Source organism: Carassius carassius, chromosome 37, assembly GCF_963082965.1.
Source record: "Carassius carassius chromosome 37, fCarCar2.1, whole genome shotgun sequence".
Classification (NCBI taxonomy): domain Eukaryota; kingdom Metazoa; phylum Chordata; class Actinopteri; order Cypriniformes; family Cyprinidae; genus Carassius; species Carassius carassius.
In genome coordinates this window covers 23,726,227-23,744,742 of record NC_081791.1, presented here as the reverse complement: position 1 = coordinate 23,744,742, position 18,516 = coordinate 23,726,227, and the positions used below count along the sequence as shown (strand labels likewise).

General features: G+C 37.1%; 2 protein-coding genes across 2 annotated transcripts; both read right to left on the bottom strand.

Moving 5' to 3' along the window:
- Positions 1–2,164: 2,164 nt before the first annotated feature.
- On the bottom strand, positions 2,165–9,853 carry LOC132118461 (phosphatidylinositol 5-phosphate 4-kinase type-2 gamma-like). The gene is made up of 10 exons (XM_059528311.1): positions 9,384–9,853; positions 8,286–8,383; positions 7,955–8,051; positions 7,677–7,823; positions 5,712–5,858; positions 4,484–4,522; positions 4,294–4,407; positions 3,953–4,217; positions 3,744–3,847; positions 2,165–3,638 (listed from the first exon to the last, which is right to left on the bottom strand). The coding sequence occupies exons 1-10, from the start codon at positions 9,543–9,545 to the stop codon at positions 3,558–3,560; spliced, it is 1,254 nt and encodes a 417-aa protein (XP_059384294.1). The 5' UTR covers positions 9,546–9,853; the 3' UTR covers positions 2,165–3,557.
- Positions 9,854–12,534: 2,681 nt separating this feature from the next.
- LOC132118463 (insulin-like growth factor-binding protein 3) lies at positions 12,535–16,176 on the bottom strand. The gene is made up of 4 exons (XM_059528313.1): positions 15,593–16,176; positions 14,712–14,746; positions 14,219–14,338; positions 12,535–13,888 (listed from the first exon to the last, which is right to left on the bottom strand). The coding sequence occupies exons 1-4, from the start codon at positions 15,960–15,962 to the stop codon at positions 13,775–13,777; spliced, it is 639 nt and encodes a 212-aa protein (XP_059384296.1). The 5' UTR covers positions 15,963–16,176; the 3' UTR covers positions 12,535–13,774.
- Between the last annotated feature and the right edge of the window lie 2,340 nt (positions 16,177–18,516).

The window sequence follows — 18,516 nt, the reverse complement described above, 5'->3', positions numbered from 1 at the left end:
GAACAAAATTACTGTGTGAATTATACATGAAACATATCACTTCAATGGACAATTAAGTATGTATTTACAAATGTATAAATATGTTCCTGTGTATATATGGCTGTTGAGAATTAAATACCCGCTTACTGAATAATATAAACAATGCACTGCATACTATTATTTCTTACAAACATAAAGCATCAACTAACATTTCAAACATTTATAGGCTAAATTAACGTCATACAGGTGACCTTGCGGTTGGGTTTAATTCAGTAAGTTGCCAACAGTTTTAATGAAACCGTTTTAAAATTCCATTTGTAATCCATTTCTTGGCAGTCCAATCAAATACACAAAAAAGTGGTAAAAAAATCATAGCTGATATTATGGTTCATTCATCATATTTGGAAATCCTTTTGCTCACATGCTCTTTTGTATACAACACCTTTGTCAAACGTAGTAGGTCATCTCACTTTGTGATGCCAGAAAGTGCACATACACTACAAAAATATTAGTAGTATGATAGCGTAGCCTTCTGTAGCAAATGCATGCGTTTTTGTAAGAAAAATATCCTTATTTCAAACATTAGCACTTTTCTCTCACTTCAGTTGTCTGTCTTTTTAATTATTATTATTTATTTTTTTTGACTTTTAGGAATTACAACTGCAGTCAGGGGGACTTCAGTTGTCTGTCATACGCAGATCCGTTCCGGCGGATGACGCAGCACGTATGCGCAGCGCACGCGCTTCTGAGATATGCTAGTCTCGCGAGTTTGTTTATAAATATGAGAGCAAAGGAAGAAACAAAAGAAAAACCAGTCTCCGCTTGGTTCGGATTTTCTTTGCAAATCCTCGGTTTGTACTTCTAATTTGTGACCGCCGTTTTGTTCTCTCTCGGCATTCGTCACTAATAACCTGACGTACTACGTCATCCTCCCCGACACGGCTTCCGTGTATGACAGATAGATGAAGTGAGAGAAAAGTGTTTGTTACGTTTTAAATATGCATATTTTTCTTACAAAACACATGGATTCTTTACAGAAGGTCTTTATTCACCCCTCGGAGCCATGTGAGACACGTTTTGTTATGAATGCGCGTGCTTTAAATTATTTGACGACTTGTGGACTGTTCAACTGAAACACCCACTGACTGCAATGATAAAGCTCGGAATAGCCAAGACAATTTTTTATATAACTCCGAATGAAATCGTCTGAAAGAAGAAAGTCGTATACACCTAGGATGCTTCGAGGGTGAGTAAAACACTAGCTAGTTTTCTTTAAACTAGGGTTAAAAGTGACCTTAACCCAGCACAGTATGAAAAGCATTGAGGAGAATAATGTGAAGCTCTGAACTCCGTGTGTTCCAGCTAACGTTACTCCTACAACCACAAGAATTCATCAGCAGTTTGCTGGGATATTAGCTTTTTTCCCTCCCCATTGTTAAATTCTTTTTGTCAGTGGAACAGGAAAGAGTTTGTCAGCAAAATCCCAGCTCCTGGAAAGGACTAGGTGGATCCTGTGCTTGACCTCTCCTCATGTGCGGCTCCAGACCTCACGGAGGCCCCGGCTAAACTACAGCGACCTCGATTCTTCAGTTACAGTAAAAATAGTAGCTTGTCATGTGCTATACAAATACATACCAATTTAATTTGAAATGATTAACACATAAGAAAGATATAATTAATATTATAAAAATGTTAATAATATATATATAATAAAATATATAATATTAATAATTAATTTTACAGTTTGTAATGTACACATCATATTAACAAAGACAAAATAAATACTTCTATTTGTGAGTTTATAATTTTTAATGACTTCGGGTTAATTCTGAACTATTTATCAGAAATGTGGACAATGTTCAAAGCCCAAATGTTGACAAACTGTATACACACTTCATGTAGGTTACATAAATGTTGACTCAATTTCTGTTTCATCCAAGTTGTAAGGAAAAAAAGGTTTTTATTGTAATTAAGAATGCACATTATAGGAAATTACATTGTAACAACGTGTCTTAATGTAACATGTTAAAACTGCTCTAAAAATACAATATAAAGTACAGTGATTATGGACATACTGTAATTGTGCCAATTGTAGTCGTACGAAGCTTAAATGAATAAATAACTGAAAACATGTTTTTGGAAATCTCTGGAAAAATATATTTGGTCTAAACACTGATTTGCAAAATAAATAAAATGCAACAATAAGGCATTTCATACTAAATCAGCTCAGTGTTGCTAAAGTATTTCTACTACAAACTACAAAATTCCTCTTTTCTGCATCAAGGCTAACTGCATAAAATAGCTCAAATAAGACAAAAAAAGAGCGTGTGCTCCAACCATCCATATAAACAGTCAGCATTCAATTCACAACATTAATCTACACACTTAATGTACACTTAAGGTCACCGGCTGGTCAATTTGTTTGTGTGTTTTTTTTTACAAGTATCTTATCCTCCTCACAACATTCTAATGCTGCATATATTAAATAAAGCTAGCATGCACTTAAAAGCATCAACTTGACTCTGTTATTTCTCCATAAATGGTTAAGGCGACAGTTTCTCTCTTTGCCAAGCCAAAGTACAAAGAAAAAGAGAGAACACACCAAGAACAAATTCTGTCACTGCTACAGGTTTGGAGTTATATCTCCTTAACAGATTAATGTTCCCATGTTTGTAGGTTATGCCACAAATTGATTCATGTGAATCTAGTGTTATTCATTTGTGAATACACCCTTAAAGAATGTAGCTGTAGTGTGGATGAGACATGTCAACATGTCATGCTTAAATATGTTATGGAAATTAATTAAAATATGAGATAAAATAAAAAAAATAAAAAATCAACATATTTGATGGCAGTAGATAGACATTTTAAAAACATGTTGAGTGAATCTGACAAATCTGGGAAGAATGGTGCATATGTCACCGTAGGATTAAAAAAATAAAATATTATATTTTGCTTTCAAAAAATTAAGCCTATTAAACACCATTAAGATTTTTTTACTTCAGAGTTTATTTTTATGATAAAACACATTTCCCCTCTAAATTCTCATAATTCAAACAAATATATATGCATATACAAAATATAATAGAATATACATACACACACAAACAATATACAACTGTATCTAATCTAAAATAAGAAAATTCCTTTTGCTACATAAATATTAATAACCTAATATTTTAAATTAATTTTATTTAAAGAATTACTGTATTAAGTAATTATTGTCTGTACAGTATATACCTAATATATGAAATACAAAAAATCTAAAATAAGAAATACTTCAATTTCACAATCAATAATACAGTACTTTAAAATAAAATTAATAAATTGTGTGTGTCTACAAACATTGAATTTTATTAAAACAATTACTGTATTATTGCAATTAGAACCATCTGGACATATTACAATAATGGGGCAAATGTGTTTTATTGTCATAAAAATGTCACAATGAAAAATAACTTAACGGCCCTAAAAACAGACCTAATTTCTTTACACAAAATATAATTATTATTATTTTTTTAGTTTAATTTTGGGGTGAAACGTGACCTTGAAGTGTCGCCAAAGACCCCCAGAAGTGGTTACGCAAAAATGTTGGAGATGAATTCACGGAATCGTTTGGCATACTGCTCTGGATGAACCGTAGATATCTCAGCACCAGCCTGAAAGGAAGGAACAGGATGACTCATGTTATTATGACTTCCTAGAACTCCGAATGAAGCAAATGACACTGGACGAGTGCGCATTAAAACTGTTTTTCCACTCACGCCATGTTTAACGGTCTTCGCTGCGTGGGCAGCTTTCTTCTTAGTGTCGTACTGCGTCAACACGTCAATGAGGCCCATGAAATACACCTCCCTCTGCGGCGCTCCTGGAATCCAACACAAACACCCATATCACCAACCACCTCCTTTCCCGCTTCCCTTTTCCCTTCTATATCCTCAACTTCCTCTCCGGATTAGCAGCCAGAACTTACCTTGGGCGCTCTTGACAGCGTATACATCAATGTAAGGGTCAAATTCTCCAGGTCCCAGGGGTTTGAAGGAGTTCATGTAACCGGCGATGCCCTCTGGCGACGTGCCGTACGAGCCCACCTGTGCGGCCGGAGCAAGGCCGTTCTCAGGATCAGTATCATCTTCACAGCTGGGCTCCTCGGCCTCCTCGTCCTCCCGCTCGCCACGTGCCACGTCATGGATGCCTAACAACAGGCTGTAATCCATAATCTTCAGCTTCACCAGGAACTATAAATCACAGGAACATGAAGAGCAGGGATTTAAAAAAAAAAATGTACATCATGACATTTTTAAAAGTCTTCACCTCTACATCTCGGTTTAGTTTCTCCATAATCTTCTCTTTCTGCTCTTCTGTGACGTACACCTTCTGCATGTTATTTCTGAAATCCATGTCTTTAAAAGTCGGCAGATCTTTCACCTGCATTAGAAGAAGCAGGAATGTCGGAATCGTGACTTGTGTTACATAGTTGAAATGATGTGGACTGGCGTCTTACCTTCTCTTTGTCACTGGCCTCACGATCTACCAGAGAACCCTAAAGAAAACACAGTGTTAGACTCTTTTTAACAGTGTTTTTCAATAAATGTATGAGCACTGGATGCTCTAACATGATCTGTGTACATCATTGCAATCACACCCTCTTGTGGCACAGAATCAAAATAGCAATAAAAAGAAAGGTTCACCCAAATATGAAAACGAGCCCATGTTTTACTCACCCTCAAGGCCCGTTAACACCAAAAGCAAATCAAAAGACACCCTGGCCATTAACATAATTACTAACAGATATAATTATAATATCATAAACATTATGATGATTATTTTATTATGATATACACTACAGTTAAAAACTTGCAAGGTTTTTGTTTTTAGATTTTATAGATGCATTGAAGATTTATGTTTCAAACAAATGCTTATTAACTTCACATTAATCAAAGAAAAAAAAAAATCACGATTTCTACAAATATACTATTATTAAACAGCACTACTGTTTTCAAAACCGATAATAATAATTCATGTTTCAACACCAAATCTGCATATTAGGATAATTAACCTTACGGTTTCTAAAGTAATGGCTGATGAAAATTCAGCTTTGGATCAAAGGAATTTAAAATATTAAAAAATATAATAAAAATGTAAAGCAGTTTAATATATTTTTTTTTATTGTATTTCACAACAATACTGTTTTACTGTATTTGCCATCAAATAAATGCAGTCTTGGTGAACAAGGCTTTTTTTTTTTAAAGGAATAAATATAAAGCAATATAATACTAAATATATAAATATAAAGCAAATATATAATACTTAATAATATAATAATAATATATAATATTAGTGATTTTAAACAAACAGCCATTGTTTCCATGTTGTTTGAAAAAACATTTTGATAGATTATCTGTAAATATGTAAATGAAAAAATATGCTACTAGTATAGTCTTACTTATACACATTACTACTACTACTACTAATAATAATAATCATCATTCACTTAAATCACTTTTTAAATTGTATACTGTCATAAATATGACATTGCCTATTCTACAAGATGGAAAAAAACCCTTGTCCTCACTGAATCTAATCCATGTCCACCTAAATCTCTTAAACCAGGTCTAAGGGGAAGTTAATGATGGGTGCAAAGACAAAGAAAAGATCAGACACACAGTATCACAGCCAAAACAATCCTAAATAAACAGCATCTCAGCTCAGCGGCGAGGAATGGTTCCTACCTTCAGGTCGTATTTCCTGTGGACTACGAGTCTGTGGCTGAACATGTTCCTCATGACGATCAGGTACGTGTCCTCGCTCTCCACCGTAACCCGGTACATGCCCAGAAACTGAGGGAGGAGTGTACTGCCATGACACTTTACTATATGCTGCCAGACACAACACAAAACACAAGGAATCATATTCGGTAAGCTTCAACCATAAAGTTTAATGTTCATTCAATGGCACATAGTTATAACCAATTAACCAACTTTGAGTAGCATATGGTATCCAATACCAAACAACCCCACAAGCTTAATAAACTACAATATTTCCCTGTCTGCATCATTGCACACCTGGACTAAATTGAAACTAAAACTGCATGAAATATGAAATAAAATGCATGTTAATAGCACTTTAAAAACAAATATTAGCTTAAATATTATTTAACATTTTGTAAGAAATTAGTCGTTAGAGATTCCTGGATATGTGTTAGTGCACACACAGGATATGTTGTGAATATAAAGGCAATGCAAATGCAGAAGCACAGTCTCGATTAACATCAGTTACAATGGAAACCAAGAAAGCCACTCACACATACTTATCTCATGGCTGTCACGTAAACAAAACACAAGCACTCAAATGCTACGCTAACCCAACTCAACAAGTGTTTTAAAACATTATACATCTAAAAAAAAAATTATAATACGTTAATATGTGCTCAAAAGTTTGCGGTCAGTAGGATCTTTTAATGTTTTTAAAGTCTCTTATGCTCACCAAGGCTGTGTTAAATACAGTCAAATAGTAATATTATTATTACAATTTAAATAATTGTTTTCCATTATAAAATGTTTGAGCATGATATTTATTTCTGTAATGCAAAGCTGAATTTATTTTAGCATCATTACTCCAGTCTTCAGCATCACACGATCTTTTAGAAATCAAAAAGTATTAATCATCAATGTTGAAAACTGTTTTTTTTCCACAATTCTAGTTAAAAAAAAGCATTTATTTGAAATAGAAGTGTTTTGTAACATTATGAAAGGCTTTACTGTCACTTTTTATAAATATATTGCCTTCTTACTGTGTAAAAAATATTATTATTATTTTTCAAAAGAAATAAAAATTAAATAAAATTCACCTGACCCCAATCTTTTGAACTGTAGTGTAGCTGTTAATCTGACATGAGAAAAATCTCCTTCATGGTGGCCACCATGACCTAATATTTCTCTCAGTGGTGCCTTATTTTTGGACAATTTTAGCTGTGGCCTAATTGAGCTATTCATTACAAAAACACCTTTGAATATCATAACACAAAACTTGATCATGATGCTATATGCATGCCGATAGGTTTATAAAATCTAAGACTACCACTCTATCGACCATAAACGACTAACTATACCTTAAAATAACCACACAAAACAACAAAAGCTCATCGTCAATCACAAAAAGAGAAATTTACGTATTTTCAGGAAGTGTGAATGTAACTTGAAAATAACTCCAGAGACTAAACAAGTTTGTATGAAAGAGTAGAGAGGAAATGAACAACATTGCGTGTGGATCCCAAAAGGGTAATTAAACATAAAAATAGCTGAAGTCTGAAATCTTTTGTCTGATTATTTCCCCAACACATGTTACCTTGTGTAAAATGTAAGCTAAAGTCATAAACAATTACAGTATTTTTATGTTTAAGCAAACAAGCTTAACATTTTAAACACAAATGCCTTTTGTCATTCAATGTGTCCGTATTGTTTGCAACCTTTTAAAGCTGAAGTTTAATAAATGCGACAGTGCCTCCAAACAATATATACTAGTTGAACAGATCATATTTGATGTATGTAAATACAAATGTGCATAAGAGACTTTCATTAAGGATACAGCCGTTTGAACAGATATCAGCCATCTCTTAGATTAAATATTCCATTGAAGGCACATTTGATATGGCTTGAATTAACCCTGAATGTCCTGACCACTATGTTGTGACATACCTGGTGATACTCTGACAGAATGTTATGCATATCAGCTACTTCTTCACTGGAGATCTGCTTTACTATCAGTGTACGGTCATAGGACGTGAAGAGAAGCCCTTCTCCATGTCCATCGCCTCTCATGGGAGCACTGCGAGCCAGGGACACCTGATGGAAAACATCCATGCATGCAAGCGCAAAAATTCAGATTAAATTTAGCAGTAATATTATATCCAAGAACAAAAGAAATAAGACACTTTCTATCTTTCTATCAATGGACGTAATGCACATCAGGTCACCTGATAGTCAAGATCTTCAATTCCAAATCGCTCCCTGAGGTTCCTGAAGACTTGCGGACAGTACTCCTTAAATTTAAAATGGCCTGGAAGATTCTCTCTGTAAGGTACAGAATGATGATTTCATATTAATAACTCCATCGGAAACCTGCATTTCACAATCACCTGAAGGTAAAATGCTGCTTTGATGTGGCTGTTCTGCTGCCAATTACACTCTTTCACTGTCTGAATGAAGGTAAACATGTTCCTGCTTAGAAGTTCAAGTTCACACGTAGACACAGAAAGCACAGTGCAATGAAAATCTGTAAAATAATGATGTGCTTTTGATAAATACTTGTTGAAGAGATGGTTGTTCACTTTAATTTTGGTGTTGGCTTTGAAGTCGTCAGGAAGTAGCATTACAGGCACTGGAACTTGATTCAAGTCATTTACCTGGAAAAACAGTGGGGAAAACTATTTTTTTGCATCTGAAACAAACTTTGAAGTTGCAGGTTTCTCTTCTAACATGTCATTGCATGAACATTTCACAGTCTCCCAATTATGCAACATCTAAATGATCCATTTAACAACCCTAAAAGCAATTACTTCCCCCAGGATCCTCCAGAAATCTTCAAGGAATGTTAACAGGATTCCTTTTGGAATTTCATTATGATCTGCATAGTTAGTTGTGCATTTTGACCAAATATGTTTGAAAGTAAAATATAAATGGAAAAGACGAATTTAAGACACTAAACGCATATATCTCCAAAACTTATTTTCTCTACAACAGCTACTCGTAAATAATCTGACTCATTTGCCAAACGGCTCTTTTGAACAGTCTCAAAGAACCGTTTAAAGCAACAATTCAATGATTCACTACGTTATTACATCATCAAACGGTCCCTGCCATTCTAGAATGTAATATCATCTAAAGCGTTCAATCAAAGAAATATATTCTACATTATGTTTAAATCTTTTTATTTTCGTACATATAATATAGGTATTATTTTACTTCAATTGATTACATATGCAAATCAAATTACTAAAACAAAGTCGTTGAACCTTAAATATGATTTGCATGTCAATTAAACAAAACCAAAATATAGCTAGAATCGGTTCAACTGCTTTAGACCGATACAGTCTGATTCGTCACAAATCGTTGAGACTAGTGTTGTGAACCAAATCTATTTCAAAGATTCGACTCAACAGAAAGATTCGTTCGCAGATTCGGTGGCAACAGTTGCAAACCCGCACGTGCAATCAAACAATGTATATGAATATCTGTATATAAAACCCATATGAAACAACGGTACGCGCAAATTTGATTAATATTACTATACATCATGCATTTAAAGTCCTCAAACCCCCGATACACGTGCTTACAGCTAACTGTTAGCTCATAAAATGGCAGTTGTGTGATGTAGGAAGTTAAGTGAATCTTATTCCGCCTTACCGAATGATTAACGCCCCACATGAGCACGCTGAGCATCGGGTCGCTCGCCCGGAACACTTTGACCTTCTGCTGCACGAAATGTTTCTTTTTGGTCTTGGTTTTGGGGGCGAGCATGACCATTGGACTGGAGGCGCTGCCGGTGTTACCGTGGGACGCCATCATCACGGTCACTCCCCGTAACACAGCGATCTATTTCGCTCTTGGATCCGCCTCCATCTGTTCCGGCTCCGGTTCCTCCAGCTGACAATCAAAGGTCGAAAACAACACAAGCGCAAAGCCGCGGGGGTCAGTTTTCGCTGTGTTTGCAGGCCCAGATGGACCGGTTCTTCGTGGTAGTGAACAACTCTAGGCTGCTGTAGTGGCAGAGATCCAGAGGCTCCTCCCACACACAAGTGGAGAGGAGAGGAACAGCTCTTGATATATTGTGACAGCAAGAATGTGTGTCAGACTCTCACCTGAGTGTAGCCTACGTCACGTGGTTTGTGAACGTACAGGTGAGATGAGACCGTAAAACATTAATACTAACCTGACCATAACTATTATATTTCGTCTGACAAGTTCCTGCGGTTGACATGACTGACATTGTCCGAAGGAACAGTTGTTTTGAGGTGGATCTCTGTTCAATGATTCGAAAGAACCAGTTTAAAAATACGGTTCGTCCACGAATCGGACGGAATCGGTCCTAGCGCCAGCACGAGCCGAGGTTGCCCTGACTGATGGGGCGAAAAACATATAGTTTTATCAACATCGATAGGCTGCGAAACACGTTGTATTTTGCCTAATTAAAATATGCGAAAAATGTTCAGCTAGGACATTTATTTAGAGATCGGGGTGCGTTTCCCAAAGCATTGTTAGCTTATTATAGTGGTAAGTTCAATTGAACTCTATTGGTAACGACGTAACTTTTGGGAAACGCACCCCAGAATGCGAGTACAGACTTTTGACAATATTTTAATTACATATAATTACAATATTTAGTCTATTTACCATGTAAGTGCGTATAAAGTTGTATAAAGTTATTGTCTCTCAAAAGAAAGAGTCTACTCTTAATAATTGAAACAAGTTGGCATTCTTTGCCACTAGGTGGCGCTTTTGGAGCGGTAAAAATAGCGGGTTACGGGTAACGCTGTACACCAGTGGTTTTCAACCTGTGAACCGCGGCCCCCTAGTGGGTCGCGAAGGTATTACTATTAAAATAAATAATAATATTGTTCATATATGTACAAATGTCTAAGTCATAACATAATAACATCATTTAATATATATATATATATAATTAAATAACAAAAAATAAATATTAAACTGTAACTATGCTTCCAATATTCAAGCTCGCTGATAGGTTTAAGAATAAACTGCCAATTTATCTTAGATATTTTTGCTGCATATGCTACAAAACAACAGCATTTGTGCCAAGCGATGCCAGCTTGAGTTATTTTCTGTTCAGTGCCAGTTCATTCAATAAAGACAGTTAACAATCTAGCTTCTGAGTATTAAGTTATTAACCTAACAATAGCGGGGTCAGTTAACTTTTTTGCAGTGGGCTGCGCAAACATATGTGTTTGGTTGTGTGGGCCGCGAGTTGAAAAAGGTTGGGAACCACTGCTGTACACAAAGCAGCACTGAGCTCACAAACGCTGCTTTTTCAGCCATTAAAGGCAGGATGGAATGAAAATGAGAGCAGTCGGACCAATCACGCAGATTAGCTTCACGCAAAGGAGGTGTTTGGAAAAATAAACCGTTAAACGAATCATTTGGGAGTCGTTGAGCAAGTAAGGTAAAAATAAATGCATATTATAAGACAATGACAGTGTTTTTTTGACCTTGCATGCATGTCAACCTGTTGTTAGGGGCTACCAAAACCAAAATATTAATCACTAACAATTACAAAGGGGATTACATCTGATTTTTTTCCATAAATAACCACATACAGATTTAATTGATGTCTTTCATAAAATGCAGTGACTGCTCTAAAGTGTTAGACACCAATGTTCACAGAAAAAGACACATGCTTATTCTATAACGGTTTCCTATTTGGATTTATGCATATGCGTTATGTTTTAAAGATTGTTTCCCCCCCCAAGCCATTGTTTGATGCAAGTGTTTCCTGTCATAGCGTGCAAAGATGGTTTTAAATCTGTATTTAACCTCAAAATGATCTCGAAGTATAAGTCTGATTTTGTGTTGGCTGTGCTTTAAAATTAAATTCATATAATCTGAATTAAAGTGATGAGGGATTTCGATTTCAATTATTAACATATGTAAACATTACAAATTTAGAAAAGTAAACAAATGTAATCAGTTACATTACTTTAATAAAGTAATTTAAATAGTTACACTACGTATTACATTTTAGATATTTTAATTTGTAATCTTTAACCTATTGCATTTCCAAAGTAACCTTCCCAACACTGATCAAATGCCATATCAAATGTGGGTAAAAATAAATTTTATACATTTGTAGTTATACCGTCCTCTGTAGAGTCTATATTTTGGCTCTCTTAATTCGACACAGTGAATAATATATGCATTCAAAAATCTAGTTTATGTTACAGAGCGAATAAATTCTCCAAGTCTCAGTGATTTAAAGTAGGGCATGACGAAAGCACAGACAGACATATGCTATATTCTGCTATATGTTGTTACCTTGGAAACAAGCATATGGATTGTTGTGTGATTATACATGTGCATGAATCTGTCTTGGCACAAAAGCTCCAGCACTCTAAATATTTTATATTTCATTTATATTCATGAGATTAAGATTGTATAAATAGCTTAATATGTAATTACTTACTTGATAAAGCATAAAGTTATTCTTAGTAAGCTAAATCTGCTCTGGGCTTGCAAAAATGCACAGTCACCGTAGCTCAGTATGCACAAGGTAATATTTGTATGTGACATTTGTTTGAGCATATGGCAGTTTTTTTGCAGCAAACAGCAGCATCTGCTCTTTCTTGTTGCCTTTTGCTAATTCATAGCTTGTGTTTGTTTTTGTTTTTTTTTTTTTTTTTTTTAGTTGTGCATTTGCATGGTTTAATAGTATTCATAATTTGTCATATTCCATTTTTTTTATGCATGTAGGTTTCCAAATGAGATTCTGCAAAGAGTCAGTCTTTATAGTAACATATGCATTTATTTTCTCTGTATCCGTTTATTTTTATTTAGTTTTTTTTTGTATCATAGTTCTTGCACACGTTATATATTTTTTTTGCAATGGATCCTTTTCAAGGGCCCACAACTACTGGCACATATATTGATACAACAAAATCAGTGTGAGGTACATTGACCAGACATTATTTTGTGCACTTTTTTTTCTCAATGGATTTTGGGAATGAGAAAACACAGAGTTCTGAACAAAATACCCAGAATACAATCTGAAATATTGAAAATTACGCGATATAGTAACACTTTCCAATACTGAAGGATCAACATATTGACATAAATAATGACATAAAATAATACAAATTACATAAAAAACACATGTACAGCAGTAAATACTCTTAAGGGCGTGTTTAAGTTGTATTTTTGTTTTTTTATCCCTTTTTATGGTGACACCAACACATGGCGCTCACTCTCTTAGCAAATAAACGAAGCTCTGTTTTGACAATGAAAAAACTGCTGACAATATAAAAATACATGGCATTGTAGTTCATTAAATAAATCAACAATTTATATATATTTTATATATATTTATATATATAAAATAGCATATTGAAATATATAAAAATATGCCTAACAACTTCTCGAAAAAGGTAACAGCCATCAGCATTCAAGAATATTCCACCTCATGACACAACCAACCACGATAACCTCACTTATGTACAAATAATCCACAACGTGTGTTTGCGGTCAGTGTCGGATGAACGTAAAAGGAGTACTTCCCAAATGTGCACATTATGATAGCGTTTAGATGTCGGTTACATGACAATGTGTACGATTCAAAAGTATGCAAGTCTTCAAGGAAATTTAGTAATACTCCAGAATAAATTAGACGCAAAGGTATATTCCGTTTTCGTATGTATAGTTTTGTCAGTGTATCATTGGAGAGGGGGAGAGGGGACGTCACCCCATCTGCTTAATAGTTAAACAGCCCATTAAGAAATAAACATAGGAGTTGTGGCCAGGAATTAAATATCTCTCTGTAACAGCTGACCTATCCCAACTTAAGCTCATGTGGTGTAGTGGTCATTATTTCTGTGTTCTGATGCTGTTTATTCGAGTTTATGGCAGTGAACGTGGTCTGGACGTTCTGAGTGAGGGCCCGTTCCCGTGTGAAGTGGTTTATCCCTGGAGTGTCCTGGTCAGGCAGTGTCTTGCACCGAGCTGAAGTCATCCCCTCTCCCCGTACCCCTCCTCTTCCTCCAGGCTCAGAGCTGTGGGGCCGTCGCTCCCCCTCACTCTCCATCGCATGGTAAAATGCCATCCTCCCCGGCACGTGATGGCACAGTGTTGCCCATCTCGTCGACGCACCAGCACTGGCCGCGCTGCATGCCCTTAGAAGACCGACACTACAAGACAACAGGAGATTGTTCTGGCTTTGGTACATCGAAGGTCATCATTCGCAATACAAAATGGCTCATAATGGTGACCTTCAGATATCAAAACTTCCTCCTCAGTTCATTTATTGAAACGAACTTCCACAAGGAAGTTGGGTATATACTACTTAACCAGAAGAACTAACAAAAAGAGTAAACGTGATAAAATAATCCTTCTGGTTATTATATAAATCAGCTTTCTTTAAATGTTAATGTTACCAAAGCCCTTTTAGCATATCAGTAAAGCCACTTGAATCTTCCAAATCTATATTTCCTGTTGATTTTGGTTTAGTTAAGCATTACCTGCTTTTTCCTGTAGAACCCACGAGTGTCACAGTTTGGGATGTAGATGTCACGATCGGACTGGAAAATGGTGAGCTCGAGACCTCGCAAGACAGTGTTGAGCAGCTTACGACATGGAGCCTGGTGAGGAAATGTTGCCACATGTCATGCTTAAAAATATTTATTATTTATATTTGCCTTTGAGGAATTTTAATCATTCCATTCTCTTCTGGCACTGATTGTGCCATGAATTTGGTGTAACAATATAAAATGAGTATATACAGTTATGTAATTATTATAAAATCATAAAGTTTTCAGGATCTTAAAACTAGAGTTCCACTTTAATTATACAGCCACAATCTGACCTGTCTTTAACATTTAATATTAATTTACCAATTGATATAAAACAATGTAGCCCAATGAATCTTTTTTTTTTTTTTTTTTTTTTTATCTTCGTCTAATGCTTAGATTGTAAGCATTAATTATAGAAGCCAAAAACCAAAGATAGACTCACCTTGTCTATTTCACCACTATTTGAAGGATGTGGCCCTGTGAAAAAAAGGGACATTAATACTGAATTATGACTCTGCATTTTTGAGAAAAAGACATTGAAGCCTGTGTTTCAACTAAATGGATATGTTTGGCTGGGATTTAAGAGTATATGTTGTGTGATTTGGGTTATTTGATCTGGACAAACCCACATTTTTAAGGAATAGTTCCTGAAATCATTCTTTTAAATTGACACTATAGGCTACATCTCTTAAGTTGTAATGACTGAAAGTTAACAGTAGATGGAGACCGCATGACTACATTTCACCTGCTACATGAATTGACACTGTAGGAATGTGGGTGACACTGATATACACCCAAGAACACATACACTACTCTTGCTTTCTCCTCTTTATTCTGCTCTGATTAGTTCTGATGTCCATATGCATGGAACAGTTGCACATACTGTCTCACACACACACACACACACACATCTATACTCATATACAACCCTTACACATTCATCCAAATGGCCATTATTACAAGTGATCTTCATCATATGTATTTACGAGGTGTGAAAGCCTCAAATCACAGAAATGCCTTTACACCCTGCAGGAATTTACAGCCATCACATGCAAACCAGCAGCTATTCCCGGCACTTTATGCACATGTCCTTGGTTCAGTTACAGTTTTGTCATCCTACCAAGCTTCTGATATGGAAACTGCAGCATAGCGGCTTGCCAGCACATCCGTGGAACCTGAAATGCATCCTCAAGCTATTTCGCTTTGGTACTTAAAGCAGATAAGCCATCGCATTTTCTCACCGCATGCGGCACGGCGAGACGCCGGCGAAGCTACGGCATGAAGGAGGGGACCGCAAAGGCATCCGCTGGCTGCAACTCTTACCTGTGGGGCGGGGCCTCTCGGTGGGACTGGTTCTGCTTTGTTTGGTGCAGAAGCCTCTGCCCTGCAGCAGAGCCTGAAGGGGGCTGTGTTCACGTGGAGGGGGTATGCAGCGAAGCCCCTTGGCGCAGCTCAGGGTGTAAACCCCGCAGGGCTCCCCAGACGCCAACACGGTGGTGCTGGGTGCCCCGGCTGGGTCTCTGGAGGCCCGGCCCGTGCCTGAGGGGTGCCCATCTTTGCAGGTCATGCAGTTTTTGTGGGGGCCCAAGCGACCCGCTAAAGACCAGGATCCACTGTAGATGATCAGCAACAGGACAACGGGCGTCAAGTTGGAAAAGAAAGACATCTTGCGTCCGGGTCTCAGGTTCTCCATACTCGGTTCTGTCGTACGTGGCTGATGCTATTTCTGGAAGTCTGTTTCTCGTTCCCCTCTCTGTTTCTTTGCTCGCTTTTCAGCTTGGTGAGGCTGCGAGCCGGGAGTCCCCTGCAGTGCCAGAGGATACAAACCAAGAACGAGTGAGAAACGGCAAGCAGCGGCTTTTAAAGATCTGAAAGGCGGTGATAGAGAGCGAGAGGGAGAGAGCACAGTTATGACACCTTCAGGGGCTGGGACTGAGAGACAGACAGAGAGAGAGAGAGAGAGAGAGAGAGAGAGAGAGAGAGAGAGAGAGAGAGAGAGAGAGAGAGAGAGAAAGGGAGAGAGAATGTGTAAGGGGGGGAGGAAAGAAAGAGAGAGAGAGAAAGAGAGAGAGAGAGAGAGAGAGAGAGAGAGAGAGAGAGAGAGATTATTTTTCCTTTTAGAAATCATCAAGCACTGCTCCAGCTTTCCCTCACCCAAATTGTATCTGGAAACATTCCTTTGCCCAGGATACTTACTCTGGCTACGATGGTTACTTTTTCTGCATCATCTGTGAAAATGTTAGAGCATTCTAGTAATCTTTGCCATGGTAACAATGAAGGCGAGGGATTTCATTTCTCTGCCGACCACGGTAATTTGCTTGTGGGAGAGTCGCACTATTAACCCTGTTGCTTCTAAGAATGCTATTAAGATCACCCACTTCATAGAAGTCTAACTTTTTTATGTTGCATTGTAGTATTAGTTACTTTTTTATCCTTTTCATGATCTTTCAGATGCAGAAAAACTACTTATTAAAGTTGCGATGGAACTGAAGTGGTTACTGATCTTTTCTTCCGTATTGTGACATATTTCCGAACATCGAAAAAGACCAAATGTGGAGCAGAGATCTGGTTTGAGGTTTAGTTGACTGGATGTTGAGATGTGGGCATTGCACTCAAAAAATGGATGTAGACGAACGTGAGCTTGGGGTTGGCATTGCCAAGCAAAAAGTTGACACATACATGGACCAAGCATTCAAGGTAATATCAACAACAGGTTAAGTTGTGACCCAAGAAATTTCTGAATCCAAGCCTCTACCTTTTCAATTGAGAACACTCAATCTCAACACTATATTTCATCACACATTTAAACAAAGCTTTTAAAAACGAAAGGTATAAATTACAGTCTCCGGGGCTCACAGTGTCCTGGACATCAATATTCATACTATTCATAAAAGAGGAGTCGCTGTCTGACCATCCGACATTTCTGTATGGAGATAAAGGTTAGGATCATGATTTTTCAGTAGTAAGTTGCTTGCTTTTGGGATCTGATAATGTTTGGCCCCATTGACACGTGACTTAACAAACAGACTGAACAAGCACCTGAATTGAGAACGTTGCTTTAGGATGGAGTGATTCAACCAAGGGTGATTCTGCCAGTTAATAGATTATTTTGGACAAGGGACCGTGTGGATAATTGGGGCAGTGTTTTCGCTGGAATGTACACAAGACGATATATGCCAGCAGCTAATAATGCAATCCATCAGCCTAGTCATCCAGATAAATCTGATCTCTTTGGAGGACTTCATAAAGTTCAGAGTTGTCCTTCATAAAGTTCAGAGTGCTTTTGTTGAAGACGATGAAAATTCCATACAGTGGCCAAGGGGTTTATACCAACTATTTTTACCATCAGGATGCACCAAGCAGATGTGTCTGATTGGGTCTCTTACATGCAAAAGCCTGCTTTCAGGTCACACCCAGCTGAAGGGGTCCCATAAGGACAGAGTGGTGTTTATTTGTTGTTGTCGTGAAGCGGGATGGAAGTTAAGATGTCAAAGGTGGGCTGGTATGAGTGCAGAAGGCAAACAGGATTTAGATGATTATCTTATGATATTGACATGTGTGGTCATAGCTCTCTTTTACACAAACATGTTTTCCTTTTGAATCTCGGTTTTTGCCACAGAATGGATCTGTTTATCGGTTATGAATACCATTGAACAATCCCAATTTGATTGGCCACCAGGCTTACTATATTTATTTAACTTCTGGAAACCACAAAACGTTGGAGTGTTCCTTGTTTGGGGAGAAGTCGGCTGGCTGAGGTTCTCTTATTAGAGTTGATTAGTCTTGGCAAAGAAGGCAAAAATCACCTGCCGTCTGACATTCCCGTCCATGCCACAGCACGACCCCGTTCTCTGTTTCCACATGTTCTGGCTGGAGAATGTTCCAAGAAGCATGCCAAACTGATTGGGTCTCTCTGTTTCCAGATTCACCAGATTACACGGTTTACCTCCTCATCTCTGTCTAGAGTTCGATTGCTCTTGTGCTTCTTTTTAAACTTTTCTGCTTCCATTTGTCAGCAGTTTCTCAGTGTAGCTACACCAAAAATAAGATGCATGCATCATCCTATCTTTCAGATGTTACGGCCCATACACTTACAGTACATTTAACTCCTGCAGTCCTTATGAGTCACCGTTATAAGGGGCCTGGAGATTGTGCCAAATGTTCTGTAACTCACTTTTCAGCTGTGTGAGGTAATAGAGTGCCAGACCATTTTAATAGACTGAAAATATGTTCTCACAGTGAATGAA

Excerpts from the sequence above, each read along its gene's own strand:
- LOC132118461 (XM_059528311.1), bottom strand. The coding sequence starts at position 9,545 with ATGATGGCGTCCCACGGTAACACCGGCAGCGCCTCCAGTCCAATGGTC. Across the intron at positions 4,523-5,711 it reads ACAGGAAATACGACCTGAAG|GGTTCTCTGGTAGATCGTGA; the intron begins GTAGGAACCATT and ends TGTTTTCTTTAG. Across the intron at positions 3,848-3,952 it reads CGCTGTCAAGAGCGCCCAAG|GAGCGCCGCAGAGGGAGGTG; the intron begins GTAAGTTCTGGC and ends GTTGGATTCCAG.
- LOC132118463 (XM_059528313.1), bottom strand. The coding sequence starts at position 15,962 with ATGGAGAACCTGAGACCCGGACGCAAGATGTCTTTCTTTTCCAACTTG. Across the intron at positions 14,747-15,592 it reads CGAGAGGCCCCGCCCCACAG|GGCCACATCCTTCAAATAGT; the intron begins GTAAGAGTTGCA and ends TTTTTTTCACAG. Across the intron at positions 13,889-14,218 it reads GGTTCTACAGGAAAAAGCAG|TGTCGGTCTTCTAAGGGCAT; the intron begins GTAATGCTTAAC and ends GTTGTCTTGTAG.